Source organism: Aedes aegypti, chromosome 1, assembly GCF_002204515.2.
Source record: "Aedes aegypti strain LVP_AGWG chromosome 1, AaegL5.0 Primary Assembly, whole genome shotgun sequence".
Classification (NCBI taxonomy): Eukaryota; Metazoa; Arthropoda; class Insecta; order Diptera; family Culicidae; genus Aedes; species Aedes aegypti.
Window position 1 is genome coordinate 260,017,029 of NC_035107.1, and position 19,985 is coordinate 260,037,013.

Below are 19,985 nucleotides of genomic sequence, written 5' to 3' on the forward strand. Positions count from 1 at the left end.
GTTCGAGCTCCTAGCGATGTGTATCGATTCGAACGGAGCGGTGATAAATGGAGTTCTGTGTAATTAAGAGCCGGTTGCAGCTAAATTGGAATACGATTATGGTCGTTGCAGTGGATCAGTGAATTTTTATGTAAGTGACCGGGTAAGCTGGCAACCCTGAATCCTTGTTCGGGTTCGCATTGCTTACAGCTTCCCTTTCCAGGCATAATTACCAATCGATTGCGGGGCGGCGGTCGGTGATTATCTATAGGAAGCTCATGTGGCTCCCTGGTTCATCCAGTGGCTGGGGACTTCCCATTCTAGGAAGTAGCTTCGCTAACCGGTCCCCGGTCTTGGTGGTGTGATTGTGCTCAATTTGCCACTGGAACCTGGGCGTGGGTAAGCTTCGGACTCCTGGGGATCTTGATAATGATGGTCTTGTTGTACTTTGGAAAGGGAAAGTCGGATCCGGTCCCGTCCCTAGCGTTGACCTTGATCCAGGCTGGTGGTCCCTTCGTGGGAAATGATACAACGATGTATATAGGCTAATGGCTGGTTTACAGTAGCAACAGTACCAGTGTTGAAGCAGGTCAGTGGCATCTGTAGATCAGGATGGTGGATTTGAACATGAGCTTGCTTGTTTGGTTGAATGCACGAGATTTCCGCGGTTGATTGGAACAATCAAGTTTCGCTACTGTGAGTCGAAATCAATAGTGCTACCATTTTAGGATCTCAAATGTTCTGAAATTCTACAGCTATCGCTTATCAAGATACGAGAACGGCTGGAAATCTGCCGAATCATTTATTGGGGGATTGGCTAGAAGTTTCAAAAGTGTTTGGGTTCAAGGACAAACGGCCCTCAGAACTAATCACGCAGTTTGCCGATATCGACGCACCGCCTCAACTTTTGATTGATTTCATTCACTTCTGAATCGCCCTCATGTCGATGTTCAGAATTTATGCTAATCATCCCCACCGGCGCCGGCAGAACTGTCGAATCAACACTTTCCTCCCAGTGTTAAAGACAAATCTAAGTTTGCCGAAAACAGGTTTCCGTAGAAAAACCCCGTTGATTTTTGTTCCTTCGAGGGAGATAGCTGTTGAACAGCTACGTCCACTTATTATGCCCATAAAAGTGTCATGAATCACCCAATAAATCTACCATGTTTTAGGAGGCCAAAATCCATCGGTGGGACGTTGTCAAGTGGAAAGATACTTCCGGATTCGAAAGGCGGGACGGGATTGAGATATCATCTTCGAGTTCGGATCGTGACTTGTGGGATGTTACTAATTCAACACCGTCTCAAAAATTAATAGGGCCCACGGCTTCTGCACGACTGTGCTGTCGTAAAGGTGAAACATTTGCCGATTCTAATTCTAACAGTGTCGATCAGTCCATAAATAAGTATAGTGTGCCTCGTGTCAGCCAGGAGTAGTATAACGCCAATCTAATCCGATGATGATAATTAATTTTGCGGTGCGGCAGTTGTGGCGATTAAAAGCATGATAGATCACATTTGTGTTCATTAGTATCTACTTTGTATGGGACTGGCAGCCTTTCTGAAAGGTTAAACGGAAAGTGTAAGTAGTGGAGTATTTCCATTACAGTTAAAATTTTGAGTTTGTCTATTTTTGTTATCATCAGACAAATTACTGTAATGTTGCTGTTCTATTTTTTTTATCTAAATGTCATATAAATAATAAAATGCTTTATGTTTATAATGTTCTTTTCTTTTTTTTTAAATTTGGTCTAATTTTTTTTTTCTATATCTGGTCTATTCCTGCGAATGGAAGTTAGACGTATCGCTTACTTAGTTAGTTTTTTTTTTTCGTTTACTTTGAACGTTGCCTCGCCTGTTGTCTAGTCTGGTCACTAAAAAAAATACGATATCATCAATTTTCTGTGTAACTTTGACATGAGTATTGCCGATGTAGCGACTCTGGTAACACTATTCGTCCACCTAAATGTTGATTGATGCATAATTTATTTGATTTATCTTTTTTGGGGATCCACAGCTCATCAAGAAACACTACGAAATACCTATCAATTTCAACGATCTCCAAAATTTTGCAACTGTCTAATAAACCCATTTCTTTGTCTCTCTTTGCAGGTGGTGTCAACCAAGATCGTGGGACCCTGAGTACCGTTAACCCAACCAATCTTCTCCCAAATCCCTCATCAATCATAACCATTCGCGCACCACGCCCAATCCCCACAATCCCAGTGCCAATGGTGAGGTAACCGTGTGCTCGAGGGCACTCCATCAAGACTCGATCCCAGTGATCCCTTCCCAGTCTCCCCTCCTCCCCCATATTTACCACCTTCCTTCTTACCATCCCCATAAGTTACGCTGATTGCAGCGGGTAGAGCGCATCGGGTTGATCGCCACCCCCACCCAACACCGGAGCTATGTTAAACTGTACGGATCTTGCCTGCGTGCTGCACCACCACCACTTCTATGCGCATCTGCATCACCTGAAGCACCACCTGCAGGATGACCACGACCACCAAGGGCACCATGGCCACCACGAGAGCCACGACCATCATGATTCAGGTGAGTTGGGGACGAATCAACCCAAAGGGGAGAAAACAAATGACCGTTTTATTCGGAGGAGGAATTGTCACTTGATTGATGTCGTTTATTTTTTGGGGGAAGGTGCGAACATTTCGCAGTTACCATTTGGGGACATAAAAGTGCCGTTTTTGGCTAGGGGTCTAGTATAGCTATATAAGGTGATTTGAGGCGGAAAACCGGTTTCGATGGAGCAGATCGCAAGATTCCAAGAAATAGAGACAAATCGCGGTGTCTGGGCTAGGCTTTGTCTTAATGGGGTTTGGGCGCTGAACGGTACTAATTTGCATAATTTTGGCAACACGTTTATACGCTTTTGGAAAATGTTGCGATATTGTAGCTCACAAGCTTAGCGGTGGTTATCTCAAGCTGATTTTGAGCGTAGATGGGTAAATTAAATAATTCAGTTATTTATTATCTAACCATTTTCAACATTTTATATAATTGAGAATATCATAGAATAGAATCATGATCCGCAACACATCGCAAGAATCTGTTTATCATCTTCTGCTACACGGAAAAATCCGTTGCCGGATTCATGAACAATGAGTCATGATTTCATAAAATTTTATGTTTCATGATATCATGACTAAAAGTCATGAAATCGTGACTATTATGCAAGAATTCGTATGCTCAGGGCGTTACACAAATCTAACTGTCACATTCTTTACCTTAGTTAACGTGTCTCATGGCGATCGGTGATCTTTTCTTGTGAAATTATAAAAAAAGTTTTGTTTTTGAAAAAGTTTCAATTCTTCGGAACATTGTCATCATATCGATGACATTCTTGGTGAAATTCTCGTAAGTTCCCACATTGTTTCACGACACAATCCATGTACTTACTTAATCCTGACTTTGCAGAACCGGCCAATGTTTGACTTTGAGCGAAGATTTTGCTTGACGATTTCAACTGTTCGAAAGTGATGCATTCCCCACGTCCTATAACAGAGCAGGTCACAAAAGGCCTTCGGCAGCCGGATGTTCCAGTTCCACTTTCCACATCCGCAGAGTTGTTAAGGAGTGTTCCATGACTCATGCAATCCACCAGCCCAGGGACCATTTACCAATTCAATTGATGCTCGAAACAACATTTTGCGTACAAACCTAGCCACCGAATGTTCGCGTTCCTGCTAACGATGTCACACTGGTTATGTTGACATTTGTGAAAAGTTTTCACGGTTTATTACGAAACCAATGGCATATATAAGCTGGGATCTTAATTGACGTATAATGTTTCGTTTTCATGAACTGAGTTCATGATTCAGGGATCCTGCTTCATGATTTCATGACTCAACTTGCCACTTTTCAGCACCAAAAATGGAATCATACATGACAGGCATCTGAAAACATGAAAAGTACTTATGTTTTCATGACCTGTGTTCATGATATCAGATCCTGCTTCATGATTTTTGACCGAAATTGCCACTTTTCGTATCAAAAATAGGAATCATAAATGCCCATCCGAACAACGCGTGCTAACTCGCATACGAATAGGGCACACTCGCCTCACCCACGCACACCTGATGAACAACAGCAATCCTCCTGTATGCACGTATTGTGGAGATCGAGTTACAGTGCAGCACATAATAACGGAATGCAGAGGACTCGAAGGAAGTAGGAAAAAATGTGGTATAAATGGATCGATGGCTGAAATACTCGCGTATAATGCTGAAAATGAAAAAGCAGTGATACAATTTCTCGAAGATTGTGAATTGTTTAATAAAATTTAACAAAGGTTAATCAGATAAAATTTGTACGAAATTAGTATTAAACAGACACGAATGCCACTCAGATATGTTGTAAAATGTCTCTAATAAAGCATAATAATAATAATAATAATAATAATAAATGACAGATGACTAAATCCATGAGTAGTGCTCATGTTTCCATGAATTTTATTCATGGTTCCAGCATACATGCTTCATGATTTGAGAATTTTAATTGCCATTTTTTTTTGCTAAAAATTGAAAACGTAACGAACAGCCGGCGTTACGGCAAAATGCTTCATGATTTCATGATTTTTGGTCATGGTGTATTTTCATAACATGAAAACACACTTTCCTCCCGAAATCATGACTCATTCTCCTTATGCTCCTCATTCATCCAGTGCCGCATTTTTACCCGTGTATTATCACAGACTATTCAAGCATCATTTCGGACTACATCACATTTAGTGGAAACAGGTCATTCGGGAAATTAACATTGGCGTAGATACGGTGGGCTAGGGAGGTCTCAGCCCCCTAGAAAAGTTCAAGTACAAGAAAAGCACCCCTCAGAAAACAATAATTCTCATGCTTATTTCACATTTTACTTAAGGATTTTTTTTTATCGAATGGGTCAAGCCCTTTTCATGGTCATGTCATGCACTGAAGCAAAAATACTTAGGTTTTCCATACATCAAGACTTATGAACCAGCCAAATTATGGTTTCATTTCACGCTTTAACATTTCGAAAATGGGATCATAAGTTTCATACGTGAGAGCTCTGAATTCTTTAACAACAATTACTTGAAATAATTATCATAGCAATCGCTAGAAGAACTAAACCGCTTTCGATGTTGGCTACAAGTTGATCGAAAGTTGATCACATGTTATCAATACATGTCAATTTTTGAGCACGCCTGAAATAAAAGGCGAACAATATTATCGATTGATAATTCGAACTAAGAAATTATCATTGCGCTTATTACCGAATTTCATTGAATGACTTATGAAATTTATTACTAAAATTCTTCACCAAACTCATAAGTTAAACTTAAAAGTTTCAACAATAATCGTTGTGGCGCCAAATCATAATTATTTCTTAAGAAAATGTTATGTTTTTTTGCCTCAGTGTGTAATGAACAGGTAAAAAACGATCCACATTGGTCAAGAATAGAGGGTTTTTTTCTTGTTTAGATGCAAAAGATGGAAAGACAAAACGCTGAAAGACGCAAAAGCTGAAAATGAGGCATTTTTCACGCAGGATTAGAACAAACGCCCTATGGATGTCAAGTCATTTTATTTGCAATCATACGCTAAATCAGGCCTGCCCAACGTACGGCCAGGGGCTTCTTTTTGTGCGGCCCGCGAATATCTTGAAGATTCATCTTGTATGAGGCTCGTTGATTGTTCCACTTATTTGAAGTAAGATCACGCCTGCCCAACCTTTTTGAACAGCGGGCCAAGTTCCAGCAAAAAAAAAATTATGGCGGGCAAAATTCTTTGCAATCCACAATCAAAACCGTTTTCATAAAACCGAACGAAGGAAAGCCGATAAGCTTTTTTCTGTAAAAATTGAGAAAAGTTGTATATACCTAAATGGAGTCTAACATTTTATAACAGATTTACACAAAATTCAGTCAGAATACTTCAGTCAGGGGTACTCTCTGGAGGTCCGGTCCAGGATTCTAAAAGAATTGTGTTTCGGACTTTATGGAAATTTTGCCATTTCACCAGATTTCACCAGAATTTTGTATAGAATTAAATGACAATCATGCAAAAGATAAGCAGAGCATTATATAAGAATCTTGTTCAAGGAATCTACCCAGTAATTTTTGAATTTTTTGGCTACTATTTTCAGTGAATCCTTCTCAGAAATCTATTTGAATCCCACCTAGGCTGATGTGTATGTCCTGCCTATAATTTTGTGAGAATTGCTCCAGATGCGTGTTTATAAAAATCATATGCGGAATTATCTAAAATATTAAGACGATTTCTCACAAAATCTTCGGCATGATTCTCAAACAATCATCAACATGAATTTTATGCAAATCACGGATAGAAGTTTCAGATGTGTTGGCCAACATTTTTAACAGTATTCTTGATAGAATAAACATCTGGAATGCAATTTTCACAAAATCATAGGCAGAGCATACAAATCAGCCTAGATGGAATCCTTATAGATTTCTGAGGAAGATTTGCAGGAAATACTAGACAGAAATTTCACAAATTACTGTGCAGATTCCTTTGACAAGATTCTGACATTATTCTATGCTTTTTCTGCGCATGATCCCCATTAAATGAAGGGGCCCAGATAGCCGTAGCGGTAAACGCGCAGCTATTCAGCAAGACCAAGCTGAGGGTCGTGGGTTCGAATCCCACCGGTCGAGGATCTTTTCGGGTTGGAAATTTTCTCGACTTCCCAGGGCATAGAGTATCTTCGTACCTGCCACACGATATACACATGCAAAAATGGTCAATTGGCATAGAAAGCTCACAGTTAATAACTGTGGAAGTGCTCATAAGAACACTAAGCTGAGAAGCAGGCTTTGTCCCAGTTGGGACGTAACGCCAGAAAGAAGAAGATCCCCATTAAATCTTAGGCAAAGTTCTGTGAAATATTGGGAAGCATTCTCATAATATCCAGAAGTATCTTTTTCCAATTTGGTCCAAAAATGTATATCTTTAATTTACTTTCGTTCAATTTTATGAAAATGGTTCTGATCGTGAGTTGCAAAATAATCGGCCCGTCATCCATTTTTGTTGTTGAGATTTGGCCCGCAGCTCAAAAAAGTTGGGCAGGTCTGCGCTAAATAATGAAGTTAAAATGGTAAAATTGAGATCTACAATAAACTGCCATGAAAACCAACGCACGATCAATCTTACACAAGTCGATTTCCTCAGAATGAAAATGTATCGATGTTTGTTTGATGTCATTCGAGCTGTCGGTCAACGTCAGTCTAACAAGAAAGTGAAAGCTCGGCAGCATTTTTGTTTATGTTTGCTTTTTCACAGCAAACAAAAGCAATGTTGTGATAGTTCCCACAGCAAACAAAGAAAATTTTCTCAACATTACACTACTACACAGGCAATTTGATTGGTCTATTGTCAATGGCGCTTAAGCCTACAAGGAGAAATCAGACTACCCAAAAAATAAGTTCTTTTTACTCAAATTTGGGTAAACTGCATTTAGTTTTTACTCACGGTTGGGTTGTTTTGCCTCTCTCGCAACAGCAATGTTGTCAAAAACAGAGAGAGACGCACCGACCCAGCGTCGAAGTTCAATGGAATAAGCCAAATTTGGGTTCTTTCGAGTTTACCCAACGTTAAGTTGTTTTAACCCATCACGGAGACTTCGAAAGCGAACGCTGGGTAGATTTTTTTTTTACACTGAGTTGTTTGTTTTGCCGCTGTCAAATGGAAACAACCTAATGATAGGTATATATTTGTTAACCTAGATTTGGGTTATCCCACGGAAGAGCCGAATTGCGTCAAAAGAAGTCAAAGTTGGGTTGATTTGCGGCTCCGTGTACCTTGCGGACATGGGTAGGGTAGGGATAAGGCAATCCACAAGACAGCTGTGATCAGCTGGATTTTTGTCAACTATGAATTTTTGACGTTTCGTGATCGAAGCAACCGTTCGATTTCAAAGGAAAATGTTAAGCTCTGATAACATTGGCATGTTTTGTTTACCCTCTCGTTTCGGTTGCATGCACACATTTAGCTGTCAGTCGGAAAGTCCTCATGGATAGCTTTATTCTTTGAAGCTTTGAGTAAGTCATGCAAAACACCGACCAAGATTCCTCGAAGGGAGGTTCAGCAATCTATGCAGTCAGTGAGTGCGACATGAAGTCAGCTGCGGGGAAAATGGAAGTGACAGCTGGCGAGCTGGCTAGCTGACGGGTTTGTTTACTCTGATTTTCACTCTACCGTTTCCAAGAGGTTGTTGACTACAACAAACACGGTGAAGTGAAAATTTTCTCCTGCATCCATGGACCTTTGTATCGCGATGTAATAGATACATTTATACCGGTATTAGAAACCTTTATGTACTAGATGTTTTCATCAAGAACACAGTGCTTGGTTCAGAGTCACCATAAGCTACAAAAGTTGGCGAAGGAATGCCAGAAATGTGTACCGTATGAGTGAAAAAAGGAACTTTCTATGCTTTGCAACTCCATCCACCCGAAAAACATTGATTATAAAGAGAACAGTGAAATTGAAACAAAAACTAGTGAACCTACACGCTCAAAAAAGCGTTCTGGAAAACGTGAACTGTCAAAAATACACCGTGAACTACCATCATTGGTCACAAATACATGATCTAGTTCACGGTGTATTTTTGCTTGTTGAAGGGTTTCTAGTCTGCTGTTCACGGATACGAGAACGGATTTTTTTCTGTGTATGTGCGTGATAAGCGAACCTGGTCGAAAATAATATTTTTTTAGGTGTGTTGTTTCAAGATACTGAAGATGCTATTAGTTCAAAACCAAAACAAACTTGTCAGCTGTCACTTCTTATTCCAAAATGGCTGAATGAGAAATCTGACAGATTGTACTACCTCCCTCATGGTTAAACCAACCAGACAGTGGCTGCCAAGGTTTTTATTGAGGTCTCCAAGTAAACTGCCACGAAAACTAACGCACTATCAATCTAACACAAGTCGATTTCCTCAGAATGAAAATGTATCGATGTTTGTTTGACGTTATTTAAGCTTTTGGTCGTCCAACAAGGAAGTGAATGCTTGGCAACAATTCTGTTTATGTTTGCTTTCTCACAGCAAACAAAAGCAATGTTGTGACAGTTCTTACAGCAAACAAAGAAAATTTTGTCAACATCGCACTACTACGAAAGCAATTGGATTGGTCTATAATGACAGGTTAAGTGATCTAAGCAGTCAGATGGTGCGCGGTATGGTTAGCTGCGGGGAAGGTGGAAGTGACAGCTGGCGAGTTGGATAGCTGGCGGGTTTGTGTACACTGTTTTCACGCATGGGGTTGTTAAGGAATGTTTACTCCAACAAACATAAATACGTGAAGTGAAAATTTTCTCTAGCTCTGATAAGCTGCTTTGTCGCGAATCAAATTTTCGTCGTTCAGTATTCCGCGGAATTCCGGTGTTTTGAGTCGCTGAAAAATTGATTATAAACTTGAAAAGTTGGTTAAAAACTGCACGCAATGCATGTAAATGTGGAAATTTCGAGTTCTGCGGTTGAGAGCCACCCATCACCGACGGTCCACCAATGAAAAAGAGAAAGTGCCACGGTGTTGCCGTCTGAGTGTGACAGTTGTTTTCTTGTAACTCTAACTCGTAAGTTCATAGTCATTCTACTATCAGTGAAGAAATTCAATTCAGATACTTTGCCGTATATACCACACATGTATGGGTGTTCAAGAAACATTCAATACCTACTTTGTCATGCCATGCACCTGATATCCAAACAACCAAAACAAACTAGCCAGCTGTCACTCGGAATTTCAAAATGGCGGAATGGGAAATCTGACACATTGGACTACCTTCCTTATAGATACCTTGGTGGCTGCAAGATTCGAATACAATTCGCTATAAAATACAAGCATGATTCCATACCGATGTACATAATCAAAATCGGAAAGATTTTTTACAGTATTTGCATCAAAATCCTACTTCTTCCGAAAGCAAACCTTGTACTTTCTGTATTTGCAACGATATTACAAAATTTTTGTATAAGGTCGTAAAAATTCCCAAGAGAAGTTTTTGTTCGAAATTCTTAGAAAATTCCTGAAGAGAAGGCCAGAAAAATTTCTCAGATGAATTTCTAGAGCCTTGAAAACATAACAGGCACGTATTTGAATTGGAGCATTTCTTTTAAATAAATCGAATGAAATCGTTCAGAACACTGAAAAAGTTCCCGAATAAAAGGTTTCTTGGAGGACTCCTTAGAGGTTTCTAGACAAATTCATTTGATGAAATACAGGTAAAATTCAATCAAACATTTTTGAATGGTTGAACTCATTTCGAGTAGCACAAAACACAAAACTTGTATCAAGTTTAACTCACCTGCTTTAGCGTGGTTAGATGACCGAAAGGTATCGGACGCAGCTCTCACTCGCCAGGGTTCAATTCCCGGTCAGACTTTAACTTTTTTTTGTCAACTTATCAAACCTTGATTTTCACCAGTAGCTGGCTGATTTTATACGTTTAAACAATGTAATTATACATCATATCTACGACGGGGAACAATCATTTTTGCCCGTCATAAAATCAGCAAATGTGGTAGTGTGAAGATTTGTGTTTGCTCCTTCTTATTAATGCATGCAACACTAAATACGTAGTATATCTTCTAAAGCGTTGGATAGCACTGAAACATGCCCTATGCGTGTAGGCGAGTATTAAACCAATATAAGTATTGCTTATTTATTGACTTAGACTGAGAAGCACTAATGCTGCATAAATAGGGTTTCTATGCGGTGTAATTGCTTTTTTATTATGTCTGTATGCATTTATGATGCTGCTTAAGGGCTTATTATTAGTGCTTATGGGTATTGGAGAATCCCTTTCAGAACTCTGATTGTAATTCCTGGACGAATATGCATGAAAGTTCTTTAAAAAAAATGAAGATGTAAGAAGTTAGACGTTCTTGTAGCTCAAGTGTACAAAAAGAAGCCAACTCAAAAGCCTTTCAAAGACTGAAATAGATACATCGTCCGCCATCTGAGACAGATTTTATCGCATCCGTCGATTTCATCCAAAACCTGATCCACAACCGACCGTTGCAAGTCCCCCCAAAAAACGCAAACCAAGTCTCGCTTTCGTTTCGAATAAAGTGTCACCACATGCTTTTGTCTTTCCCCCCTTTGACGGTAGGTGACTGCGACAGCACACGCGACGAATGATTACGTAAACTAAAGCAAGGTTTCATCGATATCGTAATTTGGACCGCACTTCACCGCGAAGTAGACAAAAGTCGTGATCCTCGGTTGCAGATTGCGGCGTCACCGATCGAACCCTTGCACTCAAGCACGCAAAGCTGCACTTGATCTGATTCGTGTGCCGAAGCATGACGCTCCAGTTTTCTGCGGTCATATCTCCGGGTATCGATCATTTCGCGAAAGCACTTTGTCTTCGCTCTCGACAAAGAAAGATCGTTGTCGGCGCGAGTGGAGTTCAAACAGGTTCTGCGCGAAAATAAGAAGCAATTGGGCAATCCGAAACGCCCAGGCAGTGTGCTCGGGATTGCGATTGGTTCGGATAATTAGCTCTTGGAGGTTTTCTGGGACACGTCTAGTCACGCTGCTGTCGTCGTCACCCGAAACGTCAAAGTGCATTTGTTGCGCCGAACTGCTGTGTCAGACTGCAATTTTGATTGGCAGGGTGCCCACTCGAAGGGTGTTCACTTACGATTTGCATTACACTAGGCAACACAAGTGATGCTCATGTGGTCATTTTTTATCGTTTACTAAAACGAATTCCTGAAGAAACCCTTTCCCGTATCGAAAGTTACTGTGTGTTCTTGTGAAAGTGCAGAGGAATCCTCGGCTTGCATAAAGCAAGTAAACGCCATCCCCAAATTGACCTGCATTCAGGCGTACCGTTATTGTTTGTTATAACAAAGGGCCAAAATCTATTGAATCACGAACAAATGGTCGAAATGCGTTTGAAAAAGTTTCAATTTTGTTGCCTAGTGTTACCTACACTGTTTTTGCCCTTCTCAGTTCGAAGACACATGTCTAGGCGTCCAACGACCCATGGTAACTTTGGGAAGCTTCATTCGTGTAAGAAGGGCAATTGAACCGCGTGACTGTCCTGTAAGAGCTCATTTGACTCTGGTAAGTTCGATGGCGTGCCACAAACGGCGGCGAACTAATAGGCCAGGGGAAGTGGTTCACCTAGAGTGAATTTCTGTCAAAGAAAAAGTAGATTTTGTATGAGATTTGACAGAAAAATGAATGACAAGTTCATCCACTTCTCCTGGCCTATTGTGATGAATCGCGTGACAGTCATCGGGTCAAAGAGGTTTGGTGTCGAAATTTAATGTTCTTGGGCGCTGCTGTTCACTTTCGCTCTCTCAGGATCGATGGCTGATGGTCGTCTGTCGTCTGAACCGGCACAAGGCAAAAGATGCTGCACAGCAAAAAAAAAGTTAACATCGGCCTTCGTAAATTTTGGCTAGGTATCAATTATCGCCCGACTGGACTGATGTCTAGCCTAGTTTAATCTACTCAAATACAAGAAATTGGTAGAATAAGCAGCTGCTAATATTTTTCTTGTCAAATTTAATATGTTTCTAAAATCAATAATGTGTTACAAATATTAAAACGGCCAGGCCTATTGTGTAGAGTTAAGTTTTTTTTTCAAAAAGAAGAAACAGATTTCGAGGATTTGTGAGCCACGTCACCCAAAACGACTGCGAAATCATTGGGACTGACGTAGTTTATAAATTAAATGTTACTCCATTTATGCTGACATTTCTGGGATGGGACAAAGGTGATAAGCCTAGGCTTAAGCGCCATGGCTCGCTCTACAGAATGATTTTAAACAATTATGGTTAGGAAACAGGAACATTTGTTCCAGCCGTTTGGATATCAATTTATCTGTAGAAGCGCCTAGGAAAATCCTATTTTGGAGCGCTATTGCTTGTTATCTGGAACGAAAGTTTAACATGTCTAGACCTCTTGTTGAAGGGACTGATGAACGGCGTACATTTTTTTTGCTGTGTACGGCACGGAATGGCTGCAATCTATGACAACAAGAGGCGCACCTCTATTTCAATTATCGGCTTCAACAGAGGCCCAAACGGTACGATTTCGCTTTCGAAAACTTCCTCGAGACAACAACGGCAACTGCAGCAACAAGCGCACGTGGAACTGTTTCGAAGCCATGAACAAACCCCAAGAAGACTACAGTGGAGTCATCGTCATCGGGCAGGTTGCACTTAGTTGTCGAAACGCGGCTGTCAACGGAGCAACACTATAATTGAGTGGATTTCAGTTGGGGAGTTTCACAATTCCAGACTCTGTTGCGCCGACAGACACTAGAATCGATATCGCTTTCAACATAGAGTTCTGCCGTTGCTCACGAAAGGGTACTTGCCCCTTCTGCAGAAGCGGCAGGGAAATCGAGTTTCATCCGAGGAAACGATGGATTAATTTCCGCTGCAGCACCGTCCGAGATCAAGATCTCCGATCAAAGTGTTGCCCAAGATTGCATGCTATCCGTATTATGTGTTGGAAGCGTGGAGCCCACATACGGATACTGATTTTTTTGTGGTTATCGATGGTTGTGTCGCCACTTGAACCAAATGAGACCTGGAAGCGAAATAATCTCCGGTTGGCAACGCACGAGAACGGGTATGCCGATGGGGCGATTGTGGTTTCAGATTGCGTGTCCAAGTGGTGTGTCGCGGAAGTAGAGTTTCGCGTGATGCAAAAAATATGTCATCGAGAAGCGTTTTGCCGGCTTCGATTCGCAATGCAATCATAACTGGCGTTAGAGCGACTTATGCAACCTGGAAATTGGTGATGGATGGCGCCTTCTCTCACTTCGAAGGAAATAATTTAGCACCACAATATTGTCATCTTCCACTCATTATTGACTCCTTTGATTCAAAATGGCAACTAAATTAGTTTGCTCCGTAAAAAATATTTTAACTCAAGCAATGAAATTCACCTCAACATTAGGTACAATATGTTTTGAAAAAAAGTTAAGCTCGGTTCTATACCGTAAAATGAATTTCAAAAGTTTAAGATACAGCTTTGGGGAAAAAATAATCAACTTCACAAAATTTTACCTCCGTCGTTTTTTAACCGATTCATGTAAAATGTCTAATGAGAACAACACTTTCTTCAAATTTTCATAGAATGCAACTAAGCATTGTGAACTAATCCTTCAAAGGATTCTGAAAGAATCCAACTTAGGATTATAAGAAAATTCTACTCAAGATACCTACTATGCTAATGATTTCGAGCAACATGTGATTTGAATGAATGCCGTTCAGCATTTTGAGTGAATCAGCTCCGGAAATGATGCTCAGTATTCTCAGCTAATCTTGCAAAGTATTTGGAATACATCTTAGTCCACATGCTGAGAAAATTTTGCTTATCAATTCGAGCGAATGTAGCTTTAAATTGGCGAGTCCCATTCAAGATTTTGAATGAATTCTGCTCAGAATTTTGAGCAACTGATGCGCAGGTTTCGGATAAAAATCGTATTGAAAATTATAAGCAAATCCTGCTAAGCATTCAAAGCGCTAAGCATTTTGAGCAAATACTGCTCAGGATTCTGAGCGAAGCAGTACTTTGCCGTTATTCTGCTTATGATTTTAGAGAATATTGCTCAGGATTCTGATTGAAATCTGTTCATCATTTGAAGCGAATTCTGGTTAGGATAACAAGCAAATCTGGTTCAGGATTCAAAGCGAATTTTGTTCAGAAGAAGAGAATTTGGCAAAGGATCTCAAACAAATCCTTTTCAGAATTTGGAGCGATCTCCGCTCTCAATTCAAAGCAAGCCCTGCTCAATAGTGTTAATCAAAACTGTTCACGAATCCCACTCAAGCTTTCAAGGAAATTTTACTCAAGCTTGTGGGTAATATCGCTTTGCAACACATCCAGCTCAGAAGTCTAGTGCAATCATATTGAGGATTTAAAGCAAATCTTGCACGGGATTCCGAGAGATTTTCTGTTCAAATTTCTAGGCGAATACCTAATGCTGTAAAGGGTTGATATGAATGTACTTACTCAGGACTCGAAGTGAATTACCTTCTAATGTTACGCAGAAAATCATGCTTAGGACTAGAGAACGAACAAATCATACTCAGAGTTGTGACTAAACCTTGACTTAGTAAAAGTAAATAAACTCATCTGAAATATGAATTCTGCACAGAGTTCGGAGTGAATAGATTCGGAGCAATTCCTGCCAATCAATTACAGGATACCGAATGAATTATTCTCAGGATTCGAAGCGTATTCTGCTCATGATTCTGAGCAAATTAGGCTTAGAATATGCTCTGAACACAAAGCGAGTGCTGCTCAAGATGCTATTTGAGTACTGTACGAATTTGAGTGAATCCTATTCACACTCCGGATTGCTCATAAATCACGCTTGTGTTTGTAGTATGTTTTGCTCAAAATTCTAAACAAATCATGTTAAAGATTCTGAGCAAACCCTCATCATCATACGAAGCTAATTTTGCTGAGGATTCGGAGCGAATCGTACTTAACATTAGGAGCGAATTCTGCTCAAAAATTAGATTCAATTTTGTTCAGTATTCGAAGTAAATCTTTTTCAGTGCTTGGAACGAATCCAAAGTTTATAGCAGATCCCGTTCAGGACTCGAACAGAATCCAGTTCAAGATTTAAAGCCAGTCATGTTCAATACCCCGAGGAAATCCTGCACATTATTTGGAGCACATCCTTTTCAGGATTAAAAGCGTTTCTGAATCCTGCTTAGGATTAAGAGAAGGAATCTTCTAAATATTTCGAGCGAATTCTACTCAAAATTTTGAACTGATCTCGTTCAGGATGTAGAGCCAATCCTGTTTGGAACTCTAAACGATTTTTTTAAGGATTCTGACCTATGTTTGCTCAGTATACGTAGTGAATCATGCTAAGAATCTTGAACAAACCCTTCAAGGATGCTTAGTGAGTCCAAATTATGATTTAATTGGATTTTCATTAGGTTCTGAATGAATATCGTTCCGGATACTTAACAAAACCTGCTCAAGATATTAAGTGAATTCTGTCCAAGGATTTGGACGAAATATGTAAAAAAAAACTTGCTCTGGGTTGAAAGCCAAGATGTCAATAAATTTGTTTTGTGTCTAGCATAAAGTAAGTGAGGGAGGAAAAAGATCTGGGAGTCACCTTTGGTCAGTGATGCGATCCATGGATAAGGAGCGAGAGAAAATACGATCTAAGCATAAGCATAACCATTGACGACCGTACAATTCGTAGTTGCTACTCCATGATTGACCAGAACAATCAAAATTACACGAGGAATCAACAGATTGAGCTAGGGAAAAGCTCACCATCCTCAGTGTACACTTTTGAGAGTCTGAAAAATTGCTAAGTCAATAATGGCGCCGGCCACGTCTTTACGGTCATCGGGGAAGGGAAAGAATGTCAGTGTGACGTCCGTTGTTACTAGAGAGCGAGATCACCTCTGCATCTCCACGGTTGTCACGGGAAGGATATGGTGTTAGTGGAAAGGGATATAAAGTCACGTATTCAGGATTTACCTTGGTAAGTGATGCGACTCATGTAACCTCAATTCAAATACTTCAAATTTCTTATTCTGATGTAAACCACAAGTATGTTGACACCTCTGGTGGGGTTGGGTGACAAAACGTCGAAAGACAAAATGTCGAATGCCAAAACGTCGAATGCCAAAAAGTCGAAAGGACAAAACGTCGAAAGGACAAAACGTCGAAGGACAAAATGTCGAATGCCAAAATGTCGAATGCCAAACCGTCGAAAGGAAAAATCATCGTAGGAACGAAACACGGAAATGAAAAAAAACTCATCTCTGACAAATCGTCGATTTATTTGATATTAATCCAAGAGATATGAAGAAAATGTTTTGAACAGTTAAGGCAGTGATTTATTTTCAATGTTATTACCGTGATACCGTTATTTTTAGTAGGTCTTGGAAGGCATATAAAATATTCGAATTGAAAATTGCCAAGACTTGTTTAAATTGTTTAAGATAATGTTTGAATCGTCAGGTTACATAGTATATATTGGAGTCTCTTATCGAAGTGTTAATTTTAGTCAAACTTTTAATAAAGAATGTGAAGAGCGTCTTTTGAAATAAAAATATCATCTATCCCAGTTGAAATTGATTGTATTCTACTGGGTTTTCATTAACTAATCTATTTATACTTGTATCGTTCATACTATTTTGGTACTGTCTCACTATCGCATAAATTAAAAAAAAACTGTAGAAGTTCTCTACACCAACAACAACGTCTAAACTCACTTCAGTACTTCATATAGGAAACTTGTGGAAGATCCTGATTTCTTTATATGTGATCCAGAAGTTTCAGAAAACATAATTTTTTGGCAAATAAGAATCAGTTTCTGAAAAGATACTCGATTCAGCTGTACTTGTTGGACAAAAGAATGAGTAAGTTTTTAAAGAATAAAGAATTGACTAGTTGTTCAAAATCCTGCGTTAGTCGTAAGTACCTAATAAGTTTACTTCACATTGAATAAGTTAAACATGCAAATGAAAAGAAGTTATTGCAATTATTATGTTTGGTAATATTATCCCAGCTTATACTAATACCCACCTTATAGTAACAATAGCAAAATGTCACATTTACGGAACTCGAAGATAGACGAAACTGATCAGTTTGCATAACAGCAATACATTTGTCAGTAAGAATCCAATCAATAGACATGCAATGAAGAAAGCAAGATTCGCGCGTGTTGTTTCACTAAGAAAAAAATGTGGTTTAATTGGATGTAACCGTTATCGGAAGAAAAAAGCTCTAGAAAAGTTGGAAAAGGATTGTTATTGGAAAATAAAAGGCACACGATTATTCACAAGTGTGAATCCCCCTTGGGGATCTGCGGAGTACGTACAACTCAACCCACAAACCTGTACTCCCAACATCTTGGTTGATGGTTTGATCTCTTCTGCATATCCAACACTTCAAACTCAATTTGCTTCACAATGTGCTTCTTTCTTCGTCTGAAATGGATGTAAGAGTGACATTTTTCTGAAAATTTGTTCTATGCTTACTGTGATGAAAATTGTGAATTTTGCTGTTTCCAACGCCGTCCGCATCGCAACCGTTTTTTTCCTTAGCAACACTAGTTATCCAAAATCCTTCTTTAGAAAAATAACTGCTTTCGACGTTTTGTCTATTCGACGTTTTGTCCCTTTCGACGTTTTGGGATTCGACGTTTTGGCATTCGACATTTTGGCATTCGACGTTTTGGCTTTCGACATTTTGTCCCTAAACCCTCTGGTGGCAATCCTTTCAAAGATTTTTACACATTCAAAAACAAGCAAAAGAAATGTGAATGTGAAATCATTTATTATGGAAATTACGAGTTCATGCTAATGCCGACACATATAACGACAAACTATTCAATTGATGAAAAAGTATTCATCATATAAATAAATAATTTAAAAAACATCAATATAAAAATGTCACAATTTTAATAAAAATAACATGGAACGAACTCACCAATTAATGGACTGAAGCTGGATACTGTGAACCTTGCTGCGATCCATAAGGAGGGAAAATAGATCTTTACTTAAAACTTGAGACGAGACTCGCGATGACGGTCTTCTTTTTCTGTGATCGCTGAGTTTTTTTCTTATTCCACCTTGTGTTTATACCAATTATGCGCAAGTCGTTCAAACCCTCACATGAACCTCTCAGTAGGAATTGATTGCGCTTGCATCACACCGAATCATAAATAGCCTTTTGAGTGAAATTTCATGCCAGCAAACGTAGCAGACGTAAGAAATAACTAATCCTGAGTTTAGATTTATCAGCAACTTTGCAAAAAACTGCTCAGTTGCTGAGGTTTTTGATAACAGTTTATTTTGAATACAATACTTTTCACTTTTCAGCCTTAAAAACGGTGGGCTGCATTTGACGTTTCGTGACAGCGGGATCTGGGCTGCATATAACGTTGATATTTTTCCTCTTCGCGAGTCTCTCTCAGCTTAAAACTAGTTTTGCCTTTTTGTATCGCAGTAAAAAATAGAAAGACATTATAAAAAAGTCGAAATTCATAATATCGTACTTTTCAAAGGTTATTTTTAGTAATGACGGAAACAGAAAGGTTTGTGTATCTTATAATTGTATGTAACAGAAATAAGGGTATTGTCGACACATGTAATGACGAACCATTCAAAGTATGTTTGAATATTTGAAAAAACGTAACGTTGCAAAAAAAAAATGTCTTACATCGATATTCATAAAGTTCGACATTTCAAAGGTTCAAAGGTTGTTGACGAAAACATAAAGTTATATTAAATTTAAATGAAACACCAAAAAGTCGACACTTGTAGTGACGAACCATTCAAAGCTTGTTTGAAAATAATATAAAACTAGCTTTGCAACGATAAAAATGAATTATCATGAGCATGAAACGATCTCACCAGTAGTTCATCCTCGACTGAACACGAAGCTTTTCGCACTTGAACAACACGAACCGAACACGATTCGTCTTTATTCCGTACCTCGTCCCTTCGGAACATGCAACCGAATCAAAAGACCACGCACTACTGTCGATTGTTTTCCCTCGCTCTCGAATAACGCGAACCGAACACGATTGGTCATGATGCCGTCGCTTGTCCCACCGAAACATGCAAACGAATCAAAAGATCACACACTACTCTTCTAACAGTGCACAAAAAAATGCAGTTTTTAAAGACAAAATGTTCAAATTCTAATGCATTGAAATCCGGACGCATTATTGAGGCTGCTTCGAATTCTGGACGCTTCTGTTTTGAAAACCGAACATCTTAATTTATCGATATATTCTCTTTATAAACTGTTTAGTAATGTTTTCAAATCAAATTTAAGAAGAATATGTATTTGGTTTAGGATTTCGTAATGGAAATCACCAAAATTGATTTGAATGTACAGGACTATCGCGATTAGAGAGGGGTGTTTTTTAACAGTATTCGAATTTGTAGCCGTCCGTTTCCCAGTAAGTGAATAAAGCTTAGTTTTGAGAAAATCGACCTTCAAGTTTTATCAGCAATTTTTTATTCAATACAAATTGT

The 19,985-nt window shown here is 39.3% G+C and overlaps 1 protein-coding gene across 4 annotated transcripts in view; it reads left to right on the forward strand.

The window, feature by feature from the left end:
* Positions 1 to 19,985, forward strand: part of LOC5576734 (myb-like protein A) — a 571,099-nt gene that overhangs the window by 119,846 nt on the left and 431,268 nt on the right. For all 4 annotated transcript variants that reach the window (XM_021837660.1, XM_021837661.1, XM_021837662.1 and 1 more), the window contains one exon: positions 2,091 to 2,534. In XM_021837660.1, the coding sequence (XP_021693352.1) occupies positions 2,390 to 2,534 (145 nt within the window). In that variant the 5' untranslated portion in view covers positions 2,091 to 2,389. The remainder of the gene's footprint in view (positions 1 to 2,090; positions 2,535 to 19,985) is intronic.